At 38.6% G+C, this 19,428-nt stretch overlaps 1 protein-coding gene across 3 annotated transcripts in view; it reads left to right on the forward strand.

Moving 5' to 3' along the window:
- Positions 1–19,428, forward strand: part of tacc2 (transforming, acidic coiled-coil containing protein 2) — a 264,812-nt gene that overhangs the window by 200,756 nt on the left and 44,628 nt on the right. For 2 of the 3 annotated variants that reach the window (XM_072557490.1, XM_072557491.1), the window contains exons 19-23: positions 7,904–7,965; positions 8,748–8,863; positions 12,762–12,918; positions 16,151–16,285; positions 16,453–16,542. In XM_072557490.1, coding sequence (XP_072413591.1) covers positions 7,904–7,965; positions 8,748–8,863; positions 12,762–12,918; positions 16,151–16,285; positions 16,453–16,542 — 560 coding nt within the window. The remainder of the gene's footprint in view (positions 1–7,903; positions 7,966–8,747; positions 8,864–12,761; positions 12,919–16,150; positions 16,286–16,452; positions 16,543–19,428) is intronic. The other variant, XM_072557492.1, reaches the window with a different exon arrangement.

Here is a 19,428-nt window from a genome sequence, read left to right on the forward strand (position 1 = left end):
ATGACCGAGCTACAAAAAAGTGGCAAAATTATCTTGTTAGGTTCATTATCATTGGATGCATTTTCTAAAAGCAGAATCTTGGGCACCGTTTTTTCTGTGATATAATGGAAGCATCTCTGCTGTGTCACAGACCTTTTCCTATGTATTAGAATGCGGGGTGTTCTAATGTGTATAGGAGAAAGTGAGGACTGCAGATGCTGGAGATCAGAGCTGAAAATGTGTTGCTGAAAAAGCGCAACAGGTCAGGCAGCATCCAAGGAGCAGGAGAGTCGACGTTTCGGGCATGAGCCCTTGTTCAGGAATCCTGAAGAAGGGCTCATGCCCGAAACATTGATTCTCTTGCTCCTTGGATGCTGCCTGATCTGCTGCGCTTTTCCAGCAACACGTTTTCAGCTGTTATAATTTGTATAACAATATTTCATCTTTTCATTTTAGAAAGCAAGGTAAATTACTGTTCTGATAAATATAACAGAGTGTGCAGTTTATATCAAATTTTCATTTTTGCAAGCTGATATTAATGAAGATTTAACCCCTACTCCGAATCCTCCTTCAAGCACAATATTGGAATTTCTGATCTAGGACTGGATGGATGGATGGACAGATGGTTGGTTGATTACTGGTTAAGACCTAGAAAATGGAATGCAGCTTAGTTTTACCAAGGTTGTGGAAAAAGAAGTGGATGAATGCTTTGTGTGTCTGAGTTGGCGAAACTAAACTGTTGGTCTACCATAGGAATTCCACTCAATATGCCTTCAGTTTGAGGTGCTGAGATCCAAATAAATGCAGAATACCCCTCGAAGAAACAGGTAAGCAATCCAAAAGGGAGCAATTACCTATTAGGTTTCTCCACCTTCTTTTGTCAGAGTGACATGGAATTAGACCTCCATCAGAGTGGGTTCTGCTGAAGCACTCTGGAAGGCATCTGTGCTCCACCAGCCCCTCCTCTCAAATCATACAAGTGATATTATCCTTTGAATCACTAATGCCCTTCAGGGAAGGAATTCTGTTGTCCTTACCTGGTTTGGCCTACATGTGACTCTAGATCCACAGCAATGTGTTTGACTTTCAAGTGCCCTATGAACTGACCAAGCAAGCCACTCAGTTTAAAAACAACTAGGGATGGGCAATAAATTATGGCCAGCCAGCAATGCCAATGTCCCACAAGTGAATAAAAAAATCAAGAGGAAAATGTTTTATTTAGGTCCAATTTTGGGTAACAAATTATTGTTCAAGGTGCTAATCCTAATTCTGGCAAGCTGGGATACCAATTGGTTGTCCAGAGGCAGCAGCTCACTGGTTTGTGCCACAAGAGCTTGAGTCAGCTGGGATGATCGGCTGTGGAATGTTGTTGTGGAATAACGAGTGAAAAGAATGAGCCGCTGGAACTTGTTATGTTTCTGTGGAACCCCTGTTTATCCTTGTTTCACATTAAAGTAAATGTAATTTGAGTTAATCTCACCATTATTTTGGTGACAAGGATAAAAGCTCCAAACTGATGATTAAAGTATCAGATGTCACTGTCATACAACCCTTGTGAACAGCCATAACAAATGCAACATCATTACAAACTAATATGCACATAGTTCCTACTTTTGTTGTTTGGAGAACTCGACACTTTAGAGTTGACAGTCTTATACCCAAGAAGAGGCCAAAATGTGATTTAAATTTGCTCCATTGTTTCTTGGTGTCTGTGTGATCCATTATTCTGAATCATACTCATGGAACAACTACAATCAGGAATACTGTCCAGGATTGGAGGAAGACTGATATTTCCGAGAGTTGCTGGATTCAATGTGATTACAGAGTTAGGCAACAGTGAGACTGTGGAATGACTTAAAATAAGGCTGAGAGTTTCAAAACTGAGGCATTTCTTAATGAGGAACCAATGTGGATCACCAGGTATCTTCAATCTTAAAGTTATACTGTTTGCTTAGATTAGATTAGATTAGATTTCCTACAGTTTGGAAACAGGCCCTTCGGCCCAACAAGTCCACACCGACCCTCTGAAAAACAACCCACCCAGACCCATTCCCCTACATTCACCACTGACTAATGCACCTAACACTATGGGCAATTTAGCATTGCTAATTCATCTGATTTGAACATCTTTGGATTGTGGGAGGAAACTGGAGCACCCGGAAGAAACCCACACAGACACAGGGAGAATGCGCAAACTCCATACAGACAGCCGCCCGAGGGGGGAACCGAACCCGGGTTGCTGGCACTGTGAGGCAGCAGTGCCAACCACCGAACCACCTTGACACATAGTGTATAACTCTAACTATTGTAAAGTTTACCCTTCAGTTCTCATTGATTGTGGATTTCCCTGAGGGAGGAGATTGTTCCTCCTTCTTATATCATGCCCTTTACTCATCTTGAACACCTCGATATGATCACACTTATATTCTCTTGAATACAAAAGAATAAAGTCTGTGTGTGTGTAACATGACCTCAGTATAATTCTTTCACCCCATTATTATTGTGGTGAATTTGCACACCATCCCCTTCATGGTTAATATTCACCAAGAGCATCTTAGCTGTATAATGTGGAGAAAGAAGAATGAGAGGGCAAAAGTGATAAGGGATTCCATAGTCAGGGGATCAGGCAAGTGCATGTAATATGACTGCAGGATAATGTACATGCAGCATTCACAACAGGATAGATAATGTCAAGTCTTTAGAAACATGAAGTTAATATATTGTTATGAATTAAGGATGGGCTAACTGGCAGAAAACAGAGATAGGAATAAATAGGTAATTTTTCTGTTGCCGGACTGTGACTAGTGGAGCACCACAAGGGTCTTTCGCTTCAGCTGTTCACAGTATTTTTCACTGACTAGAACATAGGGGCCTGATGTAATATTTCCACATTTGCACTGAATACAGAGGAATCTCGATTATCCAGCATTCGACTAACAGAATTTCAGATTATCCGAACAAGATCGCAAGGTCCCGATGCTTGGCCAACTATGTTATCTGGCCTTCAATTAACTGAAGGAAATATCCCCACCTGTGTCTTTGGATAATCGAGATTCCTCTGTACAAAGCTAAGAAGGAATGTGGGTTGTGATGAAAGATCTAAAGTGATTAAAGGAGGATTTGGCTCAGTGAATGGGCAAGAACTTGTCAGATGGAATATGATGTGGAAAATGTGAGATTATCTGCTTTGATAGAAGGAACAGATGCGTAAAATATTTCTTAAACAGTGAGAGATTGAAAAGTGTAGATGTCATACTAGATCATAGGACTGCTTTCTTATTATAAAGAAACAGCGATGGATCGTTTAACCTGAGGGTCACCTTTCCTCAGGCAAAGGGGAAACCATGAGAAGGAGAGTCCTTCCTGGTTAACTATAGCCAGTGCAGGAATTGAGCTCTCACTGTTGCCATCACTCTGCATTGCAAACCAGCCATCCAGCAACTGAGCTGACTGTAGATATTTCATATTACTCTAAAGCAGAGCTCAGGGCCTGTGTAATCTGCTAAATGGGTTCAAAGTTTGGGTTTAGGTCCCATTTTGTTATGATAAAACAATGGAAAGTAATACTAAGTTAACAGAGTTGTTTGCTTTTCTCTAAATGCAATGTTGACTCTGCCTTTTAAAGTGTTTTGTCGACTTTATAGTGTTTGGGAGCAGTGTTAATTAAAGTTGCTATAAGCTGCTTGTTTATTTTTTGTAGTTGCTGCTGCAATTCCATATTTTCCTAGTTTTCTGTTGAACAAAGCAATACATTCAATGTATGATTATTAATTTGGGAAAATGGAAACAGATTAACCATTCTGGACATGGCAAACATGTTACATATGGATATATAAAGTTAAAGTGGATAACTGAAGAAATTGTAGGGCTTATTAGTTGGCCATGGTTTTTAATGAATACTTTCTGTCTGCTTTCACAAAAGAGAAGAATGATAGAAACATTGTAATCAGGGAGGTGGAATGTGAACATTGTGAGAGAGGCAACATTATGAAGATTAAAATCTTTGCAGGTGGCTAAGCTCCAACGTCTGGCTGAACTTCATCCTAGGCTGTTAAAGGAAGCAAGAGAGAAAATAGCAGTAGTCCTAGCTATTGTTTTCTAATCCTGTCTGGCTATTGGTGTGTTGTTAAAGCTGGTATCAGTGTTTAGATAAATAAACGTAGTCCACAAAGGATCACAGGCATCTGTTTTGGTTGGGATTATATTTGTTCATGGGATGTGGGCATTTGTTGGCCACCCAGAATTGCCCTGGGGAAGGCAATGGTAAGTTGAGCAGCTGCAGTCCTTGGAGTGCTGAGTTACTCACAGTGCTTTTTAGGAAGAGCGTTTCAGGATTTTAACTCTAACAGTGAAGAAACAATAATATAGTTTCAAGTCAGGGTGGTGTGTATCTTAGAGAGGAACTTGCTAGCACTGTAGTCCCCATGTGTCCTCTGCACTTGTTCTTCTGATGGTGGAGGTCACAGGTTTGGAAGGTGCGATCAGAGAGTCTTGATTATATAACCCGAGAGTTAACATTCTGCAAAATTGGGCAAGACAAGGAGTTGGACCTCTGTTATCTACTGCATCTGATATGGGATTGGATTCCCTTGCTATTTGCATCATTCTTCATCACACTCTTGACATCTAGCCATCTGACCCAAATGCTTTAAAAAGGGATAGATCAAGTGATTATAGCTGAGTAATGGAAAAATTATTGTAAAACTCAGATACATGGGATTAAATCTCCTTTTGAAAGATGAGGATTAATGAAAGGGAGTCAGCACAGATTTGACAAGGGAAAGCTGTGTCAAACTAATAGAATCAAACTTTTTGAGGCAGTAGCAAGGAGGATATTGTGTTAGATGGGGTCTATATGCATTTTAGCAGGTCTTTAATAAGGTCCCACATGGCAAACTGATCACTAAGATAAAACCAAATTGCATCTAAAGCAAAGTGGCAATTCGTATTTAAAAATGTATCCAAGATTAGCAGAAAAGTATAATGGTCACTGTCCATGAGGCTGGGCTATTCTGCAGGGTTAAATATGTTCCATGTTACTCATGGTACGTATCAATGATTCATACTTGAACGCAGGGGCTGTAATTTTAAAAAATTAAAGACCGCTTTAGACAAAAGGAAAACATCAATGGTTGAGTCAGCTGGTTAGAACAGTTGTAAATGGAGTTCAGTCTGGAGGAGTGAGAGATAATATATTTGAAGAATACTTACAAGGCAAGGAAATGCACAATAAATTGCAAGATGCTGAGAAGTGTAGAGGAATTGATGGACCTTGGAGTACATGCCCATCGGTCCTAAAAAGTGATTTGACAAGTCAAACAGAAAAGGTTTTATTCCATATAGAGGTTATATTCTGAGTTAGGTCTGGTCTGGAAAGCACACTGTAAGAAAGATGTGATTCTACTAAAAGGGGTACAGAGAAGACTTAAAGTGATGTTGCTTGGACTGGAAAATTCTAGTTATGAGGAAAGATTGATAAGCAAAAGAGAAGCAAATGTAATTCTGTGTTTTTAATGTGAAATTGAAATAAGTCAGGAGACTTATTCATGCCAGCTGCTAACTGAGGACAAAAAGCCAGTAAGTGCAAATAAATCATACATTTAAAATATTAACATTTAAGATTAAGACCAACTGTTTGAATTTAGAGGTTTTTGTAATCATTTAACTTCCGAACCTTATGGGGAGGTGTTGGCCTTGTGGTATTATCAGGAGTGTGTTAATCCAGAGACCCAGGTAATGTTCTGGGATCCAGATTGGACAATAAGTGTTGGCAGGGCCAGTGACACACTCATCCCCGAGTGAACTTTTAAAAAATGTTATGATGGCAGAACTTTACATTTCCATTTGATCCAGTACAAGTGAAATTTCTAGATTCGATGTTTGATTAGCTGAATAAATAGCCAAATATAAGTTATCTTGAATCTACATAACAAAACCACTGATGAAGGCCTTATGCTTGAAACATTGATTCTCTTGCTCCTTAGATGCTGCCTTATCTGGTGTGCTTTTCCAGCAGCACATGCTCAATAACAAAACCATAGAAAGGACTGAGGACATGAGAGTTTGGTCAGATCTGAATGGCTGAAACACTGCTTGTGGGTGCTGCAGGATTTCAAGTTCAGAAAGAAATCAATCCATACCCATCGACTATCCAAAAAGAATCTGAAAATTAACGTTGTAAGAGTCATAAAAACAATTTCAACAAAGCCAACTTATTTACCTCAATTTATGAGGCAGCACAGAGGCTCAGTAGTTAGCACTGCTACCTCACAGCGCTAGGAACCTGGATTCTATTCCACCCTTGGGTGACAGTCTGTGTGGAGTTTGCACGTTCTCCCTGTATCTGCGTGGGTTTCCTCCGGGTGCTCTGGCTTCCTCCCACAATCCAAAGATGTGCAGGTTAGGTGCATTGACTATGTTAAATTGCTCATAGTATCAAGGGATGTGAGGTTTAGAAGGACTAGCCATGGGAAATGCAGGGTTATAGGGTAAGTGGGTGTGGTTGAAATGCTCTTTGGAGGGTTGATATAGATTCAATAGGCCAAATGGCCTGTTTCAACACTGTAGGGATTCTATCATTCTAATTATTATTGAGTTGACTTGTGAAAAGATTTTACATAATAAAACAATCAGTTATATGGAGTGTCAGCCATAGCTCTGTTGGTGGTAAATTCAAATCCCACTCAAGAGCTTCAGTGCAAATTGCAAGTTTGGTATTCCTACACAGTACTAATGGGACACTGGCTGCACTTTTGGAGGTGCTGCCTTTTGTTAATCTATGGCTCCATTTTCTCCTCAAATGGATGGAACGGATCCCAAGTCACATTTCAATGTAATATGAAGGAGTAGAGAAGTTCTGGCCAGTATTCATTCTGCACTCAACATTATAAAAACAGGTTCTCTGGTCATTATCACATTTGCTGTTTGTGGGAGTTTACTGCCACATTTCCTGCATTATAACAGTAACTGACATTTCAAAGTCATAGAATACATTGAGGAAGCAGGCCATTTGGCCCATCACATTCACACTGATCCTCCAAAAAGCATTCCATCCAAATCAACACCCCCTACCCTACCCTTGTAGCCCTGCATTTCCCCATGGCTAATCCACCTCACCTGCACATCTCTGGATATTATGGGCAATTTAGCATGGCCAATCCACCTTTTGGACTGTGGGAGGAAACCTCGCACCTGGAGGAAACACATGCATATTTAGGGAGAATGTGCAAACTCCACACAGACAGTCACCGAAGGTTTGGAATTGAATCCAGGTCCCTGGCACTGTGAGGCAGCAATGCTAACCACTGAACCACCATGCCACCACAGTGCACCGTCTTGATCAATGTGATAAATAGACATGGAGCATTGTTAGTTTGCACAAGCTGGCAAAATACCACCACGACTATGTGCATGCTTATGGAAATGTGCTTTATTGCCAGTAAAACACTTCAGAACGTGTTGTATTGTGAGAGGTGCAACATAAATGACAGGCTTTCTTTTTCACTGCCTAATTTGAATCCATGTTTGTAGTCAGGCATCATATTACTTCTTACAACTGTCTGTAGTCAATTATCAAATCAAATAGGCACCTGAACTGTGCATTATTTCACGTCTTGATTTTCATGGCCATACGTTATTTTCTTTAGTTAGCTTGTTGTTCGATGATTGTTTTCAAGGTGATCCTGGACAGTACGATAAATAGACACACTGAGCATTCTGTTAGTTTGTGCAAGCTGCCATGATACCACCATGGATGCTTATGGAAAAATAAGAAGGTGCTGTAATCACAATGATTTATGATCTATTACTTTCCATTGACACAATAGTATGTAGACCTTGCACAGTGTATCTTATTCAGAATCAATTTCAGAAGCCCACTCTCTTCTATTGTATAAATTTACTTTTCAATGTCTTCCCTTTATAGTGCTGGGATATGAACACTCATTAGACATAGAGTACATGGAAAAACTTGGTTCATCATCACCGGTAAGTATTAATTTTGTGTTATCGTATGTCAAAAGTTATTGTTTTATGTTGAATCCACTGAAAACTTATTGCATGGTTTAATTATTCACCACAATGCAGAACTTAGCCAGTTACTGATGAAGCTATTTGTAATCTATATAACGAGATCATGTTGAACGCTGTACGTGCATCCATTTTAAAGATGACGGGCCATATATGGGGTTGAATTGAATTAGCTTTATTGTCACATGAACTTGAATGAGTGCAGCAAAAAGTTTGCAATGTCACTGCTTATGGCAACATCTTCGGCACATAGTGCCTAGGTACAGATACTTCAGTGCAAAATGAAAGACTAATAAAGCATAAGAATAAAAAAGGAAACAAAAGTAGTCAAATTACAGTCCTTTTCACCCAAGTCTGTGTCAGGACCTAGCCTCCCCTCCGCAAGGGCCTCCCCTCTCCGTACCAAGCTTCTGTCGATGACTTGCCTCTGGGACTCTCCTCCCTGTGCCAGCCTCCCACAACAGCCTCTGTTCCGTGACTCGCTTCCTGCACTGACCTCTGGTCTGGAATACGCCTCCCCCACTGGCCTCCTGTCCAGGACTCCTGTCCAGGACCACCTCTCGCGCTGGCCTGGTCTGGGACGGCCTCTTGTTTGGAAATTACTTACACCATTCCTGTCTGGGTTGAGTATCCGTGTAGCAATCTTCCACTTTCATGCTGTAACTTTACTATAATCATGATTGGTAAATTACTATACCCAATGCTGCAAATAATAATAATCCACTTTTCTTTCCTTATAGCATCATGAAACAAATGCAAAGAAGCAGTCCATGTATTTAAAGATTGATTCTCTGAAAGACAGTCCAATAAAATGTCCTGCTGTCAGGTTATCCGATTCAACTACTCCTTGTTCAGGGTATGTATCCAGTCTCTCCCTATGAATCATCGAGTGTGTTTTCAGAGGAAAGTGAAAGTAACTCTGAGATCAATTCATTTTCTAAACAAATGGATCCTTACAATTGTTTCCTCATATTCTAGCAGATTATTATTTCTTGATCAAGTTCCTGAGTGACATTATGTTTCAAAGACTATATTTTTAAAAAACTCCTGGTCACTTTTTAGTTTAAAATCTTAAGACATCTTTTGCCGAAAATATCATTCAAGTAAAATGGTTTGAGAAATTCTAAAGCCCAAGAATGTGAACATTGGGGGTAAAGTTCATCTGCTTTTTGTCCTATTGATATTTGAAAATTCTATTATAGTGATATTTTTGCTTTAAAGCACTATTACCTAGTGATATCCCAATTAGCTTTCAAAGTGAGGCTTGAAATGAGACACTGTGATTCCCAACCAATACATTTATCAAAATATTGCCAATTGGATCCTATATCAGTGATAGCGCCTTGGCACAATGTTAAATTTGTTGTTCGGCAGAATATGCATCTGTTTAGTCTTTCTGTTGTTACTGATGATGGTTGTTAAAGGATTATTACAGGCCTTTCTATAATGTTTTCAAACCATTGACAGTTGCTCAGAATGGCAGAAGTGGGTACTGCAGATGCTGGAGATTAGAGTCAAGATTACTCAGAGTTGCTCAGCATGCCTCAGTGAAACATCCTGACTTCTGAGATCAATAAAGATCAGTAGCGGCATCAAAATTATTATTAATTATTTGTAATTATATGATGCTTTTTATATAGAGTAGGTCAATGCAACCTAATTTTATCATTAAAAGAAATCTTGTTTGGAAGATGCATCCTCAATTATTTATGTACTAAATTATTGAGAAGCCTTGCCACCTTTCAGTCTGGATCACTCAATCTGTGTCCAGAAAGTTGTGGAAAAGCTTTATCGACAATGAAAGGTGGGAAGCTGGCTAGGAGAGTACTAGAACAGTCAAGTCTGGATGAACAAAAACATATGTGAAGTTTCAGTGACTGGTAGCATATAACTGGGAGTGACGGGTCTACCAAAGGTTGAAAAAGATAGCCTTTGTGACAGAGAATTTATAGAATAGGAGACTTAGTACCAGGTCAAGTAAGCCACTGGAGTTGTCATCAATCTGGTTCAACTCAGACAGTGGTCAGAGAAGTGAACTGAATAATAGAATTAAAAATAGGGAGATATTTCTAAAACTGTACAAGGTGGTAGTCAGACCACACCTGGAATACTGTGAATAGTTTAGTCCCCTTATGTAAGGAAAGATATGCTGGCATTGGAGGCAGTCCATAGAAGATTCACTAGATTGAATCCAGTTATGGACCTATTTTCTTATGAAGAGAGGTTGAAACATACAAGATTCTTAGGGAGCTTAACATGATAGGTATAGAAAGAGAGACTATAAGACAGAGGACATAATCTCAGGGTAAGTGGTGCCACATTTAAGACAAAAGATGAGGAGGAATTTATTCTATGAGGAAAGTGAAACTGTGTCATTCTTTACCACAGAAGGCTGTTGAGGCTGGGTTTATAAGTGTGTTCAAGATTCAATGGGGAAACAGATTTTTAATCAATAATGGAATCAAAGTTTATGAAGATAAAATGGGAATGTGGAGTTGAGGATTATCAGTTCCACTATGATCTCACTGAATGATAGAACAGAAACAATGGACTGAATGGCCTATGTCTGCTCCTACGTCTTGTGGTCTAGAACATGCAATCTCTCATCTACATTTGTAGCTATTATATTTATGTGACTGGTCCCGTTACGTTTTGGGTAACAGTGACCCCCTGGATGTTGATGGTAGGGGTTCAATGACTTTAACATCATTGAATATCATGGGGAGATGATTAGATTCTTTCTTGTTGGCAATCATCATTGGCTGATACTTGTGTGATGTAAATTTCACTTGTCATCCAAGGTCAAGTTTGAATGTTGTTCAGATCCTGCTGCATGTTGGCATGGACTGATTCATTAGCTGAGAAATTGCAAATGGAACTGGACAATGCAATCATCAATGACCGTCCCACTTTTGACCTTATGATGGAGCAAGGTTTGTTGATGAAAGAGCTCAAGATGATTCACCAGAGCACCAGCCTGAGGAATTCCTGTAGTGATAGTAAAGGCTATCTTTTTCAACCTTTGGTTCCTGTGTTGAGACGATCGGCCTCCAACGATCATAACTATCTTTCTTTGTTTTAGGTATGCCTCGAACCAGTGAAGAGCTTTCCCAACCTTGACTTATTCCATTGAGTTCAAAGTTAAAAATCTCACAACACCAGGTTATAGTCCAACAGGTTTAATTGGAAGCACACTAGCTTTCGGAGCGATGCTCCTTCATCAGGTGATAGTGGAGGGCTCGATCGTAACACAGAATTTATAGCAAAAATTAGCAGTGTGATGTAACTGAAATTATACATTGAAAAATTGATTGTCTGTTAAGCCTTTCATCTGTTAGAATACAGTGATAGTTTCACTTCTTTCATGTGTAAATCACAAAACCTTTTTTTTAAAGTTGCATTCACGGGTTAGCTGTTAACAATGGTGATAGCTAGACAATATGTTGAAGGTGTTAGCCCCTTGTGTTCTCTGTCTATGACCTGATGTTTAGATTGATTCTAATCTAAAAAGTGAGATAACAGAGTTTTACATAAATTCATGCAGTTTTTGAGCTCCGAGTTCTACATGAATGTATGCAGTTTTTGAGCAAAGTGCAATGTAACTCTGCATCTTATCCAATCCATTGAGTTCAACTTTATTCGGGCATTTTGATGCCACACTTCATCAAATGCTTCTTGGTGTCAAGCACAACGACTCTCACTTCATCTCAGGAATTCAACTCCTTCCTTCATATTTTGACCAAGAATGGAACGAGATCTGGAGCCAAGAGATCTTGACGGAATCCTTTTAAGCATTGGTGAACAGGTTATTGATAATTAAATGCCAGTTAATGGCACTGCCAACAACACCTTCCACCACATTGACAGTAGATGGATTTGTATTTGACCAGATCTGATTTGCCCTGTTTTTATATAATATATATATATATAAAGGAATCAGCTGATTAGCTTTCTGTCTTGTTGGATAGATGTCACTGTTAATGACTGTACTGGAAAAGTTTGGCTAGAGTTGCAGCTGGTTCTGAAATACAAGTCTTCAGCACTGCATCCAATGTTGTTATAACAAATAACCTTTGCTATATGAAGTACACAATACTATTTCTTGGCTCTTATAAGAGTATGCTGAATTGGCTGAAGATTGAAGAGCTCTAGAGAAGATTAAAATCAATGATCCAGTCAACAATTCCGGCTGAAGATGGTTGCAAAATGTTTCTGCTTCACAAGCCTCCCTTTTGCAATCTCATGTAAGCCTCTGACATCAGTAAGGATGAGGGTGATCTTGGTGTCTCCTGTTCAGTGATCTTAGACTAATCAGACTTGATGTTGCAGGACTGCAAAGTTTTAATCTGTTGGTTGAGGGATTTCTTAATGCTTAAAAATGTGTTGCTGGAAAAGTGCAGCAGGTCAGGCAGCATCAAAGGAACAGGAGAATCGACGTTTCGGGCACAAGCCCTGGGCTTATGCCTGAAATGTCGATTCTCCTGTTCCTTTGATGCTGCCTGACCTGCTGCACTTTTCCAGCAACACATTTTTAAGCTCTGATCTCCAGGATCTGCAGTCCTCACTTTCTCCTAGGATTTCTTTAATGCTGTCTATAAGCTGCAGCTTCTGCTCTTTGTCATGCATATAATCCCCTATTGTTGTTATTTCATATCGCTTGTCCATTACAGATATTGATCCAGTTAAAATCTGACTTAAATGTTATTTTGTATAAATAATGATGACCGTCTGAATGAGTACAAATTATTTTTCAGCTCAAGTTTAGATGATGCAGATGATGGTTTGCCTTCTGCTGCAAATAAACTTTCCATCACGCGACCTTTGGCTGCTAGCCAAGAGGCACATTTACAGTCATCTGATAAAGTGAAAGACAAAGATTCCCTGAACTCATCTCCAGTAAAATCAGACCTGGTGAGTCATGCTTTCAATACATAAAATCATTGGTGGTAATTTAAATTAAATAGAATTAGATAATGACAGTAAAGCCTTGCTCCTGTCTTGGTTCCCATGATCAACCCATTGAATAAAGCTGATTGAATAAGTTTAATTCTTGAGTGAATGTTAAGTTGTCATCTGTGTACCAGTGCACTGGTACTGAACTGTACGATTTAGACTTGTTTTTCACAAGGTGATTTTAACTCTATTTCAGGAGGGTTTAGAAGCAAATAATTAACATTATTTATAACGTAACTTTTGAGAGTGCCGATCAAATGTTGAGAACCAAAAACTTTGATCCAAACTGCATTTTATTGTAACTTACTTTCTCGTCTTCATTCTAGTTGAGGTTTTGCGATCTTTAAAGCTGTTCTTGATTTGAGGTTTCAGTTTAAATACTAGTTTGGTGTAAAATACTAGAATACCTTAAAGCAAACAGTGACTGACATTGGTGCTTCAGGATTTAGTGGAGTTTGTAGAATAGTTGTGAACCTTAAATAGTTTGTCATTTTGTGCCCAGAGACATTTAACTTTTAGCAATCAGAAAATTGCATTGATTTTAATGATAGTGCCAGAATGTGCTGTTCAGTCCCAATATCTAAATACTTTGTAATCAACCTGTTCCAATGTGTTGACTTACCTCTGGAGCAGATGGGACTTGAAATCAGGCGTCCTGGCTCAGAGGTAGGAACACTACCACTATGCCACAAGAGCAGTCCACATGTTTATGCTGATGTTTTATGCTCCACACAAGCCTCCCTACCACACTGTTTCATCCAAGCCCATCACAATAAATATCAAAATAAAAAAGAACTGCAGATACTGGAAATAAAAACAGAAAGTGCTAGAGAAGCTCAGCAGGTCTGGCAGCATCTGTAGAAAGAAAAACAGAGTTAAAATTTGTAGTCCAGTGACCTTTCATCAGTCCTGGCTTTTGTTTTTGTTTCATCATAAATGCATCGATGTTCTTTTCCTCAACAGCACAATGGGGGTAACAAGATTCACATTCTGGCTCACTAATTAAAACAGGTTTAACTAATGCTTAAAATAGGTTTCTATAGAACCTACTGAGTGGTCTAAAAACATTCAAATTGCAAGTATTGTGTACATTATCAATTAGTGATATTGTATTACAGACATTTAAAGACTTGATTTCAGAATACGTGTTGACATAAAAAACAATTTACTTGCTGGATATAATGACCCAAGTTTTAGAATAGTAATGACTGCAGAATCATCAGTATTTGTTTCTATTGCTCCCTAGTATCTTTAGGAGTTTGCACACATGTAAATGAAGCAGAAATCCAGGAGTCTTCAAAAGTCTCAGTTACTGTACTTTTCAGTTTTTAAAGAATAAAAGCAAGGTACAATCCCAAGAATGCTGAAATCACATTTTTCTTAGATATTAATTTACAGAAAGTTGTAACTTGTGTACATAAGTACAGTAAACCACTTGCATTGTAACTTGTTGCAAAACCTAATTGCACCAACAAAAAGATTAATTTAATCAAATCACTTGTCCCTCAGTGTAGCAGTGGCAAATCTGTGGTATCTTTTGTTCACTGCTGCAAAAACAAATTTTTCCTTCTGTGTGAAATATAAAAGTAATATGTTGCAATAGAATGTTTTAAATGTGCAACTTTTTTTTCAACATGCACATTTTATTTGAGAATCAAATAAATTATGTCACAATGTGATGTTTTGTATAGCAGACTAATTAATTCTGACAAAGTAGTTTTGACTGGTGAAAATGATTTTGATTTTAGTGCTGTGACTATCTTCTTTTGCGTTGATGTTACAATCACAAGCATTTATACAACATTGTTTTCAGATTGAACTTGGTATACTGAAGCCTTGTGTGCTTTGCTGCATTCTTGCCTCTAAGCATCACCTGTAATATCTCTTCTGACTGTATAGCAGGGTGAATCATAGATATTAAATATGGATCCTGGTATGCCAACCAGGGTGCTGTGTAAAAGAGTTATGCTACATCATTTTGGACAACAATACACTAATGTTGGTTTAGCTAGATTCCTTTTACTCTTTTCAACTAAAAAAAATATTTTATGGCTCTTGCTGGAATAGCAAACTGTGATATAGAGTGGCTAAGGCAGTGAGATATTTGGAACCTCAAGAATAGTGTATCTCCTTACCAAATGAGACCTAGGCTTTGAGAATGAAACTGTTGAACAGCTGAGATGGCTGAAATTTTGAGAATTAAGGTGTGTGAACAAGATTCAAATCAGGTCCAGAGAAAGAAAGGGTGGAAGGGAAAGAAAGACTCAGTTAACAGTGAGAGAAAACAGACGGAAGGGGTCATAAGGAAAATATCAAAAATATAACATCTTAACTATCAAAGATCAATTTACCACTTTAAGGAAAGAGTCATCACTGTTTAAATTGTTCAGTGTTTGGGTGCAAGAAATTGATTGGAACTACTTTAATTATCACATCATTACAAAGCTTCTGGTACTTTTAATTAGCAGACTTTACTTTCTGTATTATGTTTAATGAGTGACACATTGATTAAAGTATAAATCCATCAAGTTCACGACAACAGGGGGAATTGAAAAAGAAATACAATTTATGTGAAGCAAATGGCAAAGTGGCATAAAATAACAAGCAGAGATAACAAGCATAAAAAAAATTCTAGTGATTCACAATTTACATGATATCTCTTAATCTGCTGAATTGGCGGCCAATTTGTACATTGCTATCAGTGTGCATTGTTCAGAGCTTGTTATTTTTTTCCAGTATGTTTTGGCTTATTAATCTTGACAGTGGAAACATCAGTTATATATTTTATTTCTTGTAGTTGACAAATTCATGTTTAACACCAGAAAATATAATTGGGCTGTAAATGTAAAGGGTAATTTTGGATCACTACTACTTTGAAACTTTGAGTAGCTACATCAAACCAGTGAAGCAGTAGTTCAGAGTAGAACATTTATGACATATAAATATAAAGTCAGGTTTTGCAGTTTAGTTTTCTATTTTCATTAGGCTTGGTTGTTATCTGTTTTGCTGCATTGATAACAATGCCATTAAGTACAGTAACATTTAGAAAAGCTAATTTTGTCACGAGATTTTAAAAAGTGTCATGTATTAACTTAATCACAATTCACGTATGTTAAAATATGTTTACAAGATTAGGTTACTAAGTTGCCTTAGTCCTGAATTATTGCACCTTCACTACCCTTCTGCGCAGGCAACTCCTGAGGAACCTGTTGCCTCTGCAGATGCCTTGTTAAGTAGGATTATAGGACACACAGATGACGAGCTTGACTATCTACAGCCTGACACAGCTGAAAAGAACCCTTCAGCATTTGCGTACAAGTTACAGGTTTGTACCGAAAATCATTTCCTGCTCCATTACCGCTATTTGTGTTTGCATTCATTTTCATGTCCATTTCTGTTTGTTGTCCAACGTTTGATCACAGTCAAAGTCTTACACTTATTTTTTTCCAATACTGCTTTTCTGTGGATTGTTTCCTGCCAATTCAATGCCAGGAAGAGCTAGTGTATGCAGCCATGAGGATAGAAGCACTGCAGCTAGCCAAAGAGCTTTCCAACTCTCCCAGCAGCTCCTTAGATTATGAGGTATCCCGTACTGCCTGGAGTGTTGTGTTTGTAGTGCACTGACTAGTGTGTGTATATTAACTTGATCAAAAGTTTTCTACTGTGTAAAGCATGTTTAAGTAATTTTTATCTAGTTTTTAAGTAAGTCACTTAAGAATAGAAGTTCTGAATTGCCCCTTGTTGACTGCATGTTTAAAACAATTCCTCCCTTTTTTCCCTTTATAGATTGTAGGTTGATTTATGTCACAAGGTTTAGAGTGTGACTTTGCATGCGTAACATAATAATAGCTAGCCTAGGGGTGTAATAGGAAATTTTACGATTGCATTCAGCTTGCTTGACTTTCCAAACTATTTCCTACACTTTGAAAAGTGGTTGAATAAGTATTCTGATAGATACTAGCTTGCAGAATTAGAAATAAGGTCAGAGTTTACTGGAATTGCTGAGTAGGGCACACAGCATCTGTGGAGATTAAAAACAAAATTACCATTTTTGGTCCTTGAACCTACATCAAAACGAGAAAAAGTTAGAGATGATGCAGTACAGAAGCAGGTGATGGGTTGAAAGAGAAATTAACAAAAGGAAAGGTCTGTATTAGGATCGAAGGCAGGAGAGATTAACTGACAAAAGAAATGATAGTGCAAGGCCAATGGGAAGAGAATGGGACAGTAAAGAAAGAAAAAGTGGGTCTAGATGAGGTATAAGAATCATCAGTGTGGATGCGGGCCATTCGGTCCATCAAGTTCACACTGACACGCTGAAGAGCCCCACCCAGGCCCCTCCCATACCCCAAAACCCCATAAGCCTGCATTTTGGATGGCTCACCAAACCTTCACATCCCTTGACACTATGGGCAATTTAGCATGACCAATCCACCTAACTCACCCATCTTTGGACTGTGGGAGGAAACCAGAGCACCCAAAGGAAACCCATTCAGGCACAGGGAGAATGTGCAAACACCAAACGGGCAGTCGTCTGTGCCTGGAATCAAACCTGTGACAATGGAGCTGTGAGGCAGCAGTGTTAAACACTGAGTCACTGTGCCACCCTGAAAATCTTGACTCAAACCCACAACCTTTCCACAACTCTGTATAAGTCCAATGCACTCTCCATTGTGTCCCAGAGGCTCAAATAAATAAACAAGATGACAACAGCTACTGTCCAAATAGATTGGGGGAAAGGTTATGGTCTGAAATTATTGAACTCAGTGTTGAGTTTATAAAGTTATAAAATGCTAATCAAAAATTGAGGTCATGTTTCTTTGGCGTATTCTGAGTTTCATTGGATCACCATAACATAGTACAACAAAAACAGGTGAGGTCAGAATAGGAGTGGGATGGAGAATTTGAAACAAAAGCTAAAGGTCATACTCATAGAGTGAACAGAAGTCTGAGTTATTTTGATCCTGCAAAAAGTGGATAAGAAAATAGTGTACATGATACACCAATACACAGGACTTTTCAAAGTTAATCTTTTCAAAGTTACGGAATCTCCGCACTATCTCTGTGAACTGATGGTGAACAGATGAATTGGAACAATGTTCACTTGCATACATTCCAAGGCAGCCTTTAATGTTCAAACTTAGAATGCAAAGATCATCAAGGTGTCTCAAATCCGAACAGCTGTTACTCACCGCAGATTTGGATGACATATCTTTCATTCATAATTCATTCATAACTATATTAGCATGTAACAAAATATTTCCAAATGTACCTGTTTGATCACTCAAAGCCAGTCGCTACCTAATTAATAGAAGCACAATATAATTTCAGTATTTACTAATGAAATCCCTTTGGATTTGTTGGAACCTCTGGACAATAAAAGCAAATCGGCTGATGAGTTGCAATGAAAACGTTGGAATGGTAATGCATCCATAAACTCCAGCAGTGATTTTCCGAGAGGTCCTTGTGCTGTTGTGAATTGAGTTGGATTGACATTTCAGTGAGCCAAAATATAAATGAACAAGCCAAATACCAGGTAGCCATAAAGTGAATCTTGTTTTTGATGTAAAAAGTGATCCAGCACCTTAATTCACTACCCTTTTTGTTAGGGGCTCAGGACTGAAAATTGAGCCATTTTGCTTTGCTGGGCATGGAGTGGCAATAAGTCTGTTAGTTAGCTCGCTGAGCTTGAAGGTTTGTTTTCAGACGTTTCATCACCATACTAGGTAACCTCATCAGTGAGACTTTCTGGTGAAGCGCTGGTGGTATGTCCCACCTCTCTATCTGATTTCTTAAGGTGGGTGATGTCATTTCTGGTTCTTTTTTTTTCAAGGGTAGATAGATAGGATCTAAATCGATTTGTTTATTGATGGAGTTCTGGCTAGAATGCCATGCCTCTAAGAATTCTCCTGCATGTCTTTGTTTTGCCTGTCCGAGGATGTGTGTGTTGTCCCAATCAAAGTGGTGTCCTTCTTTGTCTGTATGTATGGAAATCAGTGAGATGGGTCATGTCTTTTGTTGGCCAGTTGGTGTTTATGTATCCTGATGGCAAGTTTCTTGCGAGTTTGTCCAATGTAGTATTTTTTACAGTTCTGGGCATGGTATCTTGTAAATGACATGAGTTTTGCTGGTGGTATCTAATGGATCCTTTAATTTCATTAGTCATTGTTTCAGTGTTTTGGTAGGTTCATGGGACTACCATGATGCCAAGGTGTCTTGAATAGTCTGGAAGTCATTTCTGATATGTCTTTGATGTAAGGTAATGTGGCTATAGTTTTTGGTTGTATGTGTCTACTTGTTTGGGTTTGTTTCTGAGGAATCAATGGATTGTTTATTGGGTACCTGTTTTTCTTGAAAACGTATAGATCTATTTTTTTCTGGTTTTTGTAGTTCTTTGAAATCATTGAAATAATGACTTAATGCAGCTCTGTTTGTGGGTGTTAGGGTGATTTAGTCAGTGTGTATTGT

Source organism: Chiloscyllium punctatum, chromosome 38, assembly GCF_047496795.1.
Source record: "Chiloscyllium punctatum isolate Juve2018m chromosome 38, sChiPun1.3, whole genome shotgun sequence".
NCBI classification, from domain to species: domain Eukaryota; kingdom Metazoa; phylum Chordata; class Chondrichthyes; order Orectolobiformes; family Hemiscylliidae; genus Chiloscyllium; species Chiloscyllium punctatum.